Source organism: Delphinapterus leucas, chromosome 14 (genome assembly GCF_059928025.1).
Source record: "Delphinapterus leucas isolate spDelLeu-1000000601 "Yukka" chromosome 14, BTC_Dleu_Yukka2, whole genome shotgun sequence".
Taxonomy (NCBI): Eukaryota; Metazoa; Chordata; class Mammalia; order Artiodactyla; family Monodontidae; genus Delphinapterus; species Delphinapterus leucas.
Window position 1 is genome coordinate 5,842,756 of NC_143142.1, and position 12,340 is coordinate 5,855,095.

The 12,340-nt window shown below is 55.8% G+C and overlaps 1 protein-coding gene across 33 annotated transcripts in view; it reads left to right on the forward strand.

Moving 5' to 3' along the window:
* The window catches only part of NCOR2 (nuclear receptor corepressor 2), a 224,483-nt gene that overhangs the window by 101,644 nt on the left and 110,499 nt on the right, over positions 1–12,340 (forward strand). For 31 of the 33 annotated variants that reach the window (XM_089894358.1, XM_089894378.1, XM_089894383.1 and 28 more), the window contains one exon: positions 6,699–6,751. In XM_089894358.1, the coding sequence (XP_089750484.1) occupies positions 6,699–6,751 (53 nt within the window). Of the gene's footprint in view, positions 1–5,472; positions 5,919–6,698; positions 6,752–12,340 lie in introns of those variants that run through there. The other 2 variants (XM_089894388.1, XM_089894389.1) reach the window with 2 other exon arrangements.

Genomic DNA, 12,340 nt, shown 5'->3' on the forward strand with positions numbered 1-12,340 from the left:
GGGTGAGAAGGGGTGCATTGGCGCTCCAGCTACGCTCCCAAGCCCAGCCAGTCGGGCTGCAAGATTCACCAGCTGGAGTCCAACCCATTTGGCCTACAGTTTATCGTGGAAAGCCCATACTCTGGGCCCGGTCCTCTGAGTTCAGCTCTCAGATCTGCTACTTAATAGCAGGTGTCTTAACCTCTCTGTGCCTCAGTTTCCTCATCTGTAAACTGGGACTAATAATAACACACATCCCACTGGGCTGTAGTGAAGGTTAACCATACTGAGTTTTGGAAAGCCTGATGGAGAGTAAGTGCTGAGCGTTAGTTCTTGCTGTTGTTGTTATTATTATTGTTGTCAGTATCATTTGACTGATGGGAAGATGCCATGTCAGCAGCAGAGCTGGGAAGCAGACTCAGGCCTTTTCTCTCTCAGGCACCCGTCACCCTATGTGTCACCAGAGATAGGAAACAAGGGAGCACCGAAACTCCCGGCTGGTGGCCTTGGAGTCCTGGGAGAAATGGCCAGAGTGCCCACCCCCCTGGGACCGTCACTGTCCCACCGAGCGGGTGGGTGCAGAGCCACGGGGGGCAGTGCGTGGGGACACGCACATAGGATGGATGCGAGGGATCCCCGTGCGTGTGTGCGTGTGCAGGCTGTGGGGTGGAAAAAAATCGGACGCATTTGGAGCCTAATTTTAAACTTGGCTTCACCGTGTGTTTGCCGAGTGGCCTTGGGAAAGGGACTCAGTTTTCTCATCTGTGAAATGGGGAAGCCGAGGATCTTGATGAGGGAGCGCTGAATTGGTGCGGGGAAAAGGCTCACTGACGCAGCTCTTGGCCTGTGGTGAGCATTCAGTGTCGTGGACCCTTAGGAGGGAAGAGCTCTTTGCTCTGGAGTTTCTTCTGCAGTGACAGCTGCCCCTCAACCTGGGGTCCGTGTGCTTAGGCCACTAAGAAACTGTGAGCAGCTGGCCTCTTACTGCTCCCAGGTCCTCTCAGGGGGCAGAGCCAGACAGGGAGTGGGGGGCTCCTACGGCTCAGGGGAGGGGCCCAGGGCCTCTCCTGGGGTGGGTGACAGGCTCCCAGCCTGCGGCCTTGCTTCCCTTTGGGCATGCTTTCTGGGATGTCTCTAGCAGCCTCTTTTTAAAAAAATTTAAGTAGCGTTATTGAGATGTAATCCACATGCCATACAATTCACCCATTTAAAGAGTACAAGTTAGTGGGTTTTCGCATATTCACAGATGTGCACAGCCATCTCCATAATTGATTTGAGAACATTTCACCATCTCAAAAAGAACTTTGTTCCCTGAACTATCACCTCCTTATCTCCCATCCCCCCCTCCCCCCCCACCCCCCTTCCTCCCCCTCCCTCCCAACCAACCACTAGTCTGCTCTCTGTCTCTATGGGTTTCCCTCTTCTGGACATTTCGTATCAGTGGAATCATACAATACGTGGCCTTTTGTGTCTGGTTTCTGTCACTCAGCATCCTGTTTTTAAGGTTCATCCATGAGGTGTAGCCTGTGTTGGTGTTTCATTCCTTTTTATGGCTGAATCGTATTCCATTGTACGGATGGACCACATTTAGTTTATCCATTTATTCATTGGTGGGCGTTACGTTGGTTTAGCTTTCGGACATTATAAAGGAAGTGGCTGTGAACGGTAATGTACAGGTTTCCATGTGGATGTGTGTTGCCCTTTCTCTTGGGTAGATACCTCGGCCTGGACCTGCTGGATCGTGTTAATTCTGTGTTTACTCTCTTGAGGAATGAATTACCAGACGGTTTTCCAGAGTCACTCCACTGGTTTCCGTTCCCACCAGTAAGCTGCTGTTGACCTCGCTTTCCCTTTCTTGCCAATGGGGCTGGCGGGACTAGAGGCGTCGTCCAGCCATCTCCAGCCCTGGAGGCTCTCCCTCTCCCCTTTCCTGACCTAATTAGTCCTGGAGGCTCCTGGGCAGGGGCTGGAGTGTGAAGGGAGCCGCTGAGAACAGCAGGGCGTCTGCCGGGCTCACAATTTCAGTGATTCTTCCCTGGGTCTCTGGGGGCGACGAGGCTGTCCTCTGCTCACAGTAGAGGTAGAGGCTTCCTCAAGGCTGGTGGCGCAGGAGGCCGAGGTCTGGGGGGGCGGCGTGGCTGTCACCGGAGCGCTCTAGAAGCTCTAGAAGGCGGTGGGCTTTTGCCTTGGTGGCCTTCCGTGGGGCTGGAGAGGGGCCTCACATTGCCAGGGCACCTGCTGTGTGTCAGGCCTTGTGGAAGCGTCACCATCCATTTTCTAGGTGAGCCTCAGAGAGGGCAGGGCCTTGCCCAGGGTCACACAGCACGAGACGAAGCGGGGAGGTGTGCTGAGCCCATGGGGTTGTGGCTGACCACTTCTGCACTGGTCTGCCCTCTGTCTTGGTTACCACAAGGCCCGAGTGACCAGAGGCGTCCTCCAAGCAGAGGCAGCTCTGAGGCGCACCCTCAGCAGGGCCTGCTTCGGGCCACCGAGGAGTCCGAGCTCAGGCCAGGAGGAAGGGCCCGGGGCTGCTCACCCCGGGTCTCGGGTCGCTGGACTGCACCTCGCGGAATCCAGTTCCCTGGAGCTGTCTCCCATCTGCAGCCTGGGGAACAGTCAGCCGAGGAAGACGGTGTTGAGTGCTCTGTGGCCTCCCTGGTGGGGAGGCCGGGGCCCGGGAGAAGCCCACGTGGGAGAGGTAGATGATGAACAGCGCGGACGGCTCCAGGCAGGGCTCTGCGCCCTGGGGACCAGGCCTGGCCCCGAGCGGGCAGCGGGGGGAGGGTGTGGGCAGCCCCATCCCCCCGCCTCCTCGCCCTGCCGCTTTGAGTACTGGTTTCCTTCCTGTTCAGAGGTGTTATTTTAAGAAGCTGTGTCACCAGAGGGCTGAGGGCCAGCGCAGACACTCCGTTTCTAGCAGCTCGTTCGCCCGGTTCTTCTCCGCCACCCGCCGGCCGCCTGCCGTCAGGTCTGGAGGGGACCCTCCTTCCTTCTCCCCGAGACCCAGCTTCTCTTTCTTAGTCACTTCTGTCTGGGGCCCTACAGTCTGGCACATCCTCCCCTTTGTGCTCCTTCTCCCTCCGATTAGTTGGCTGCACCCCCATTTCTAGAGGAGGAAATGGAGGCATGGAGGGGGCGGGCCTTCCTGCAGGTACCCTAGGCCCCCCAGCCTCGCTCCTCTGGGGTCCGCGGCAGGGACTTTCCCTCTTAGGTCTCGCGTCCCCTTGGCGGGGGCTGGAAACCTGGGAGGTAGCAGAGAAAGCTGCTGTGGGTGTGAAGGCCAAGGTGGCCGCATGGCCGCTGACTGGGGACATGCCTCCTGGGACAGAAGGAGGCCTTGCCTGGCCTTGTGTGTTCCCCTGCCTGCAGGTGGTGAGGAGGGGCATTAGGGGGGGATGCCCTCTGGCCCCGCCCTCCCCTCAGCAGTGCACCAGCCAAGGAGGTGTCATGATACTTCCTCACCCCTGACCCACTCTCACGTCTTCCGAGGCGGCAGCCCGTCACCATGACAACAGACAGCCAGCGGAGGCTGCCCTGGGCCCAGAGGCTTCCCTTCCCGCCCAGGTCTCAGTGTACCTCGAAGGATGCCCAGCGAGCGCCTCCTTGGGGGACAGCCCCTGTGGTCAGAGGCAGCGCACCCCACAGTGCTCTCTGACTTCTCCCTGGCCTTTTGCCGAAGGCCACGTGGAGGGGCGCGGTGCTGTGTCCTCCTCTTACCCAGCGGGGCTGGAGGGTGAAAGTGATTCCTTCCCCCGCGAGTCTGGCGGGTCAGAGGCGGGCTGGGACCCCGCTGCCCTCCCAGAAGCCAGTCTCCCCTTTTCTGGCCCATCCCATTTTGTAGAAACGGGCCGGCCCCCGGCCCCCGCCCATCACTGGCACCCAGGGGCTCTCTATGTGGTCCTTCGGCCCCTCCTGGCCTCCTTAGACCGTGGAGACTTTGCCATCTTTAAAAGCAAAAAAAAGCAGTTGAGTCACCAAGTCTGACATTTCCTGGGCTACTCGAAAGCCCAGTGAGGTAGGTCCTATTTGCTCTACACCCATTTTCCATATGAGAAAACCGAGTCCTGGAGTGTTGAAGGCATGTGTCCAAGGTCACACAGCTAGTGAAATTGGGGTGCATCTGTTCCTGGAAACCGAACATTTAAGCCATACTCATTCCCGCCCGGCCTGTGTTTTATTGGCTTGTGAGGAACGTAAAGGACCGGGCGCAGAGTCACCTGGGGTTAAACACGGGCATTTGATGCCCTGGAATTCAGCACAGGCATCTTTGTGGGGCTCCTTGCTGTCCTGAGATGTGGGCTCTCCACCATGTGCAGTAACGTCTCGCCCCTCTCTGGTTGGGAAGTTTTGCAGTGAGTCTGACGGTGGTCTCTCCTGTTGCCTTCCTGTTCAGACACCCAGAGTGGGGGTGGGGAAACCTCCCCATTTTGAGCCAAGCACCTTGGAAGGGCAGCTGACCCAGTGTGGCGGGACATGGCCTGTGCTAGCCATGAGGCGACATCTCCATCCCAGGTGGAGCAGCTGGACTTGGGGCCTGCAATTACCTGAGTAATGGTGTATTGTCATGGAGGGAACCTGGGGGACACTGGGAGAGAGGTGCCATTGTCCTCAGCCAAGGCTGAGGTGATTCCCAGGGCAGCAGAGGCCCCTCCTTGAGGACCCTGCCCTGTCCACAGAGAGCAGGAGGCCTGTCCCTGGGGACACGGCAGGTTGGACCTGTGGCCATGCTGCTTGTGGGTGGTCCCCATCGGCTGGGATGATGTCAGGAGGTGTATTCAGGTCCATGCTCAGGGAGAAGTTCAAGGGTGGGGCCTGACGTGCCTTCTTCCCTCACCCCGGGGCCCTGCCCTGAGGCTTCAGGACACCATGTCTCCATCTTCACCTGCCCAGCCTGACCCGTCACACTCTGTACCTGGTTTTTGTACCACAGTCATCCATGGCTGTCTGGGAGGCTCCTGCTACCTGTGTGGGTGTGTGAGACAGAGAGAGGGAAGGAGGGGAGAGGGAAGGGAAGAGAGGGCAACACAAAAAGAGACACACAGAGACATAAAGAGGGGGACATGCAGAGAAGGGAGCAAGCAGAGAAAGGGCAAACCCCTTCCTCCAGGGCTGGAGCTGAGAGGCGGGATGCCTCATCTCTTACCAGCCAGAGGCAAATGTTTTAACTTCTCAGGGACTAGATTTTCTCACCTGTAAAATGGGGATGGTAATTGTATCAGTCAGCGACTGCTGTGTAACAAATCAGCCCCAAACATAGTGGTTTGAAACAACAACGTTTTGCTGTTTTCCGCGAGTGTAGAAGTCAGCTGAGTAATTTCTCTCGACTGGGCTCAGCTCACTCACATCCGTGGGCAGCTAGGAGGTCAGATGGCGGCTCACGGTTTTGCTGGGATGGTGCTGCTGTCCTCCATGCAGCTCTCTGCCAGGCTACACTTGGTCTCTTGACGGGGGTTGGGGGGGGCAGGCGAACAAGAGAGGAAGAAAGAGCAGAAACGCCTCGTCTGCTTTCATGAAGCTTGCATCTGTCCCATTGGCCAAAGCAAGGGCGTGAGTGGGTATGGGGGGAGGGGCAGGAAAAATTGCTTCCATGAATGCAGTCACTGCACCCTGATGGTGATAATGACCCTGAGACTTCTTGGACCTCTCAGTCTGCCAGGCGCTGGGCTGAGGGCTTTGCACGCATTACCTCCTTTGATCTTCACAACTCTCTGAGTTTAACCCCATTTACAGATGAAAACCTGGGGCACAGATGGCTTGAGTAGCTCACCCAGAGACACACAGCTGGAAAGTGGCAGAGCCGGGATGCGAACCCGGGGGTTAGCCCCTAACTGCAGCGCTGCCATCCAGCCGGGAGATAACACGACATCCATCGAGCTCAGCTCTTGCCCCATCGCAGACGCTGCAGCGACTTCCTCCTTTTCATTTGCGGATTTGTCGCTGTATGTGCGCCCAGTTCATTCATTTCTCACTGCTGTGCAGTCTTCGAGGTGTAAACGCGTGCTAACTTATTTCTTCCTCTTTCTGGAGGTGGACACTTAACTTGCTTCTAATGCGTTGCTGTTATGAACAACGCGGTCCGGGCATTCTGGCGTCCATCTCCTGGCGGGACACAGTGCCCGACCGCTTCCAGGGCTTCCGCGGTAGGGGAAGGGGGTCACAGGGCACACGCATTTTCATCCTTTCACATCTCCGGGACACGTGTACCTGCGTACGTTTCTATTGGCCATGTGCACGCCTTCCAGTGTCCTCACGTCTTCACCAACCCCTGGCACTCTTTGGCTGTTTTATCTTCTGCCGGTCAGCGGTGGTGACGGGGCATCTCACGGTGCTTTGGCAGTCTTCCCCGTTCAAGACCATTGCTGATCTCAGCTTCCCTGGGATGTGTGTGCTTGTCCCTGGGCGCTCAGGCCAGCCCTGCCCCGTGCCCTGCAGAGCAGCCACGGCAGCCACTGCGGTGAGGGCTCATGGTACCCACAGCTGTGCCCAGAGAGTTACAGCCTGTTCCTCGCCGGGGCTGAGGGCTGGGTCCCTGTGTTCCGTTTCATGCCTGCCGGCAGCTGGTTCCCACACCAGTGGATGGCTCCCTGGTGCCAGGGCCTGGGGCGCTGCGGCTGAGGGGCCGCAGGGCTCTGCAGTGGGGTAGTAGCCGGCCCAGCTCGCACCGGCTGCCCACAGCCCAGGCCCTGCTCCAACGCGCCTCCCTGTCTCTTTCCTTGCAGCCATTGTACAACCAGCCCTCCGACACCAGGCAGTATCATGAGAACATCAAAATGTGAGTACCTGTGGGCAGCCATGCAGATGCACAGCGGGGTGGGGGCCTAGGGTGGGATGTGGGTTCTCAGTTCCCAGCGGGCTCCCAGCCAGGGCCAGGTGCTGGAGGAGGGGATGGAAGGGGGCAACCTGGGCAAGAGTTCCGGGCCTAGGATGGAGAGGCCTGCGAGGCCAGGGGAGGGGCAGAGGGCGTGGCCCCGTGAAGCTTTGGGAAGAGACCTGGGCTTGGGGAGGGCGGGCCAGCTGCACGCACAGCTCTGGAGAGGTAGAGGAGGAGGGCTGTTAGAGTAGGAGCAAGTTGCCGGGCGGGGGAGAGTGGGCTCAGGGTGGCGGGGGCGGCCATGGAGCAAGCAGGGGCCCATGGTTTGGCCTCTGATGTAAGCATATTCGGGACTGCCCTGTGGTCTGCACAGGGTGTCCATCTGTGGTACAGCCCAGTGTGGAGCAGCGGGGAGCGCTAATCCAGACCCAGAGGCTTTGGAGGGGCCAATATGACGTATCCCAGTGACGGGGCCTTTTCCCAGATGGATGCTAGAAGCGAAAAACTATCAGTGAAGTGCCCCCCACAGTTGGTGTGGGCCGAGCTGGCAGAGCAGGGACAGCCGGACTGTGCTGGGGACCAGTGACTTTATGTGTTTAGGCTGGGAGCCAGGTATTGGAGGTGTGGCTGCCGGAAGGGGGCTGGCTTTTTTCTTGGGATGCATTAGTGGGAGCATAGCCTCCTTGGCTGAGGAGGGGATATTACCTCATGTTGTTAACCAGGAGCCCAAAAGGTAAAAGGGGTCTTGCCCCTTGAGGAACGTGTGGCTGCAAGCACTCCGGGACTGTTAGCTTAGAGGAGACCCTTTGGGATCACAATCATTGAACTGTTCAAGGTTCATTTTTGTGTGACCTCAGGAGGGCGGTGCTTAGCTGGTCCAGTGGGCAGTCCAGTTTGGTCTGATTGTCTGAGCTTCCTTGGGGTGGAACTGCAGGGTGTACGTGCAACAGTGAGCTCCCCATCCCCGGAGGCATGCAAACCTCCCGATGGTTTTAAACTCCCCTGGCTCTGGACTAGTTGTTGCAGAGGTCCCTTCTGTTGTAGTTTCTGGACTCGAGTGACTAGTCTAGGCTCTGGTGACCAACACGGCCACCCACCCCCGAGTCTCTGATGGAGCAACCTAGAAAATCCCGTGTTGCCAGCAAGGTCCTCGGCCCATTTGGGCTCGAGAGCACCTGCCGAGGATGCTTCACCTGTATTGCCGGCCATCACTCAGCCTGGGCTGGCAGGGGCTGTGGAGTGTCCTGTACTGGGAACACTGGTGTAGTGCTAGGCTTTCTGCGTCCCACGTGGCCTGTGCTTCTGTCCGGCCTTAGAGCGTGTTCGCTGCCCAGGCACCAAATCCGTCTCAACTTTACACGGTTTATTTTCCAATCAGGCCACCGTAGTCTTTATAAGCTTCCTGGGACCTGCCTCATCGTGGGGACAACTGCTGGGAGTGGGGGAGGCCCAGATGGGTGTTAGGTGAGGACAAGGGGGCCTTTCGGGCCTGTCACAGCTGGTTTAGGTGATGGGGGTGAGGTGTTCTCACCTGGGCAAACCTGCTGGGAACGTTCGCTCGTTCAATACACACTTACTACACTTACTGTGTGCCCGGCCCTGTTCTAGGGACCTGGGGATTCAGCTGTGAACAGGACAAAGTTACCCATACTTTCATTAAGTTTTATCTAGCAGGGGAGACAGAAAACAAGTGAGTTAATAAGTGAATAAGAAAACATCAGCTAATAAAAAATACTGTGGTCACATAGCTATCTTAAGCTCTTTATGCTTTAATATACCTAGTTTTATTTTTCCTTTCAGCATAACAATTTTGATAGCAATATTATTACACTGAAACTTTTACATAAGTTTTTCCACTAAACTAAAAATGAGTACTATTTTAAGCCGAATAATGTGGAGGATTTCAGGCTATAAAAACAGCCATAGAATCCAAACAGCAAAGGAAAAATGTATCCCTGCAAATAATACTAGCAAACAAGGTACTGCTACGTCTCTAAGTAGAATACAACTATAAGCTTATTGAACCAACGCCCTATTTTTATATCCCATAATCTTCATCGGAGGATGGCTCTGGTCTACTAGAGAACATTTTGGCTGTGTAAGTAACTGCCGAGTGAAATTTGTTCCAAATCTAAGTCACAGATGGACAGATGTTTAAGTGTAAAACATAGAGGTAAATAATTTTAAGATTTTTCCTGTTATAAGTGGTCAGCTTTATGTTAGAAAAATGTATCTGTAAGCAAGTTATTTGAACTGATTTCTTCTTAGAACGTTAATGTTTTTTCATAGTTTGCCTCTGAAATCATAATCACTTCTGTAATTTTAATTTCAGTGTGGTCATCATTAAGTCAGTGCAGTCATTTACTTTAAAAAATGCTGTGAAGATGGCAAACAGGGTGATGGGAGAGAAAGTAAGGGGGGACTTTAGCCAGGGAGATCAGGGCGGGACCTAACAGTTGAGGGAACCTTCGGGGACTGTGCCAGCTGGAGTGTAGTCCCCCAGGCAGGTAGAAGAGGCAGTGCAAAGGCCCTGGGGCTGGACAGAGCACGCGGGTATGTCCCGAGGGGGTAGGTGAGGGAGAGGAAGGCGCCAGCCAGATCACGCAGAGCTGGTGAGGAGTTTGGGTTTTATCATCTGTGCGAAGGGAGGCCAACGATGAAGTTTATGCCGAGAAGTGATTTGATTGGATTTTGGGGAGCCGATGGGCCAGGGGCATGTTGAGAGCCCCAAGCATCTGGCTCGTGTGGCTAGTCACGTACTACCAGTGCCTTGGTTGCCCCATCTGTGAGATGGGTTGCTGAAGATTCAATGAATTACTACCCCTGAAGTGCTGAGCTCGGTGTCAGGCGTGTAGGAAGCGTTCTGTGATTTTTGTTCTTTTTACTTAACCAACAGAGACCAAGAGTGATCCCTCAGTCATTCACTCAAATATTCAAATATTTATGAGCACCTGCTCTGTGCCAGCCGCTGTTTGGGTCCTGGGGAGACAGCAGTGGATGAGGCCCGCCATTCTGGTGCTGCAGACAGACAATAAATAAATACGCCTGTGATAGAAAGACAGCTTGATAAGGACAATAAGACAGATCAGGCTGGGGCTGCGTCTCAGGGCGCAGCGCTTCACCAGGTCACCCCAGCCGGGCCTCCCAGCCTCTCTCCGGCTGCTGTAGTTGCCGCCAGGTGGAAGGTTATCCCCTCCCCAAGGGACCTTGCCCTGTCACTTTAATTTCTCAGTGTTTGCGCGCGGGGGCCGCGGAGTTAAAGTTAATTTCACGCTTGACTTCCTGCTGCATTGGCAATTGCGGATGTGTTGAAGTCACCTGTACCCACCTCGACTGCTGTCCTCTGCCACCTGCCTCTTCGGGAGGTGTGGGGATGGCCACCCCTGCTCCCGGCGGGGTTGGGGACGGGGGAGGCGGGTGACTCACTGTGGGGTCTTAGCCCCAGGTCTCGGGACTGACTCCTCAGACCTCCCAGGCTTTGGGAAGCAGGGGAAAGGGCAGGAGATGGGGGCGGGGGCAACCCCAGAGCCGCATCAGCTCGTGCTCCCTGGAGGGACTGGCCTCCTCTCTGCAGGCCGGACCTGCCGGGAGAGCTCGGAGCTGAATTCACTGGGTTGGGGAGCCCACAGGTGATTCGGTGAAAGGGCATGGGATTGATGCAACGGTGATGGTTGAGGCTCCTGTGTGTTCTGCTGTGGCCACCCCTTCACCTGGTGTCCTCTCCTCCCCTCGGGGCCTGGAAGCCTGCTAGCTCCTGGTAGCTCTTCCTTCCCAATTTTCTGGTCTTCAGACTGATTTTTCCCCTCCTCAGCCCTCGTTGAGGGCTGGCTGATGCCCTGGGGCCGTGCAGGTGGAAAGGGTGCTCAGGACCCAGGTTACTGTTAACAGGTCCTTGTGGTCTTGCTCTGGAGGTTCAGAGATGTTAAGTAACTTCCCCAGGGCCTCACAGCCGAACTCCTAGACCAGCCCAATCTGCGCACCCACCTGCTTCCCTCTCCTGGGTCTGCAGTCCGGACTCTGCCGCTCGCTAGCCCGGTGACCTCGGGCAAGTCACATCACTTAGCTTGTCAGTAAGTTGGTCTCCTTGGCGTCGTCTTGCATGGGAAAAGTGCTTGGCCCCTAGTAAGCATGTTTTGGACCATCAGTCACCCCGGTCTGACAGGCTTTTCCCAAAGCATTCAGGGCCCTGCATGGGCTGCTTCCCCCACAGTCGGGGGTCTGGCTCTCCCTGAACGCCCCTCCTCACTCCCTCCAAATTCACTGTCACCCTTACTCCCCCAGAACCCAGTATTCTCCTCATTTCCCTCTGCCCACCCCATTCCCTTACTTCTCCCAAGCTTCATCTCAAACCTCTCCTCCTCCAGGAAGCCTCCCCTGATTGCCCCCACACTTTCCTTTTTCAGAACTCTATAGACCCCAGGGCCAGTCCCACCCAGGGCCTGGCCAGGCTCTCCTTGAACGTCCACAGACTTTCCAACTCCTTTTTCCTCCTTCCTGGTTCCCGTTTCTCCCCCTAGTCCAGTGTCAGCCGACAAGGCCAGTATTTCTTCACAGGCTGTGCTTTTTTAAACCCTGCCTTCTCTAGGAGATTGAGATATCCTTTGCACCCTATAAATGCCTCCACCGGCAAACTCATCACACTGCTGGTCTGTCGGTCCTTCCAGAGCCCTCTGGACTCTGTTCCCTATTTTTGGACAAAATCTCAGCAGAGAAGATTTGTCTGCAGTATGCCATTAGCAGCTGCAATACCTAAACACTTCTTGGAACAAAATAAACACTCAAAAAGTGTTTGCCAGAAGAATGTTGGACAAGTGGTCACCCCAAACCAGATGTCTAGGGGCTTGCGAACCACGCAGATGCATGCCTCCAGGGCGGGAACAAAGTTAGAGGGGAAAGGGCTGGTGGGAGGCGGTAGGGAGTGGTGACGCCTGGGGTGAGTGGTGAGCTCCTCACGCTTTTAAAGGGACAGTTAGTTCTTAGTTCCTTGTCTGTAGCCACGAGGGAGCGTGGCCAGGCTGCCTGATTTTTTTTTTAAAGAGAAGCTTTATGTTGAGCTTTTTATGATGCAGCTTCTGATTTTCAATACTGGCAACAAATGCAGATTTTTTAGAAAGCACCGCAGTCCAAACACAACAGTCTCACGAGCTGGCTCCACTCCGTGCACTGCGCCCATTTGCAACCTGTGGACTTGACATTTGTCCTCTTTGGCAGTAAGCGGATGCTTCTGGGTGCCAGCCACGGTGCTTGCTTTGGAAGCAAACCCGGATCAGCAAAAGGGAGAATTCGTGCCCTCTGGTAGCTGTGGGGAACAGAGGCGGCTCCGTGCATCACCTCTGCCCCCACGAGTCTTTGCTCTCACCGAGGCCTCTTCAGCTCGAAGCCACAGCACCGAGCTTTTTGAAGCTGTTACTGGCTGTGCAAGTTTCCTCGGGCTGCCAGAGCCTGTCCCAACCACCTGGGTGCCTAAAAACTAGAGCAGTTCATTTTCTCTCAGCTCTGGAGGCCCGAAGTCGGGAATCCAGGTACCGGCAGGGCCTTGATCTCTTGCAG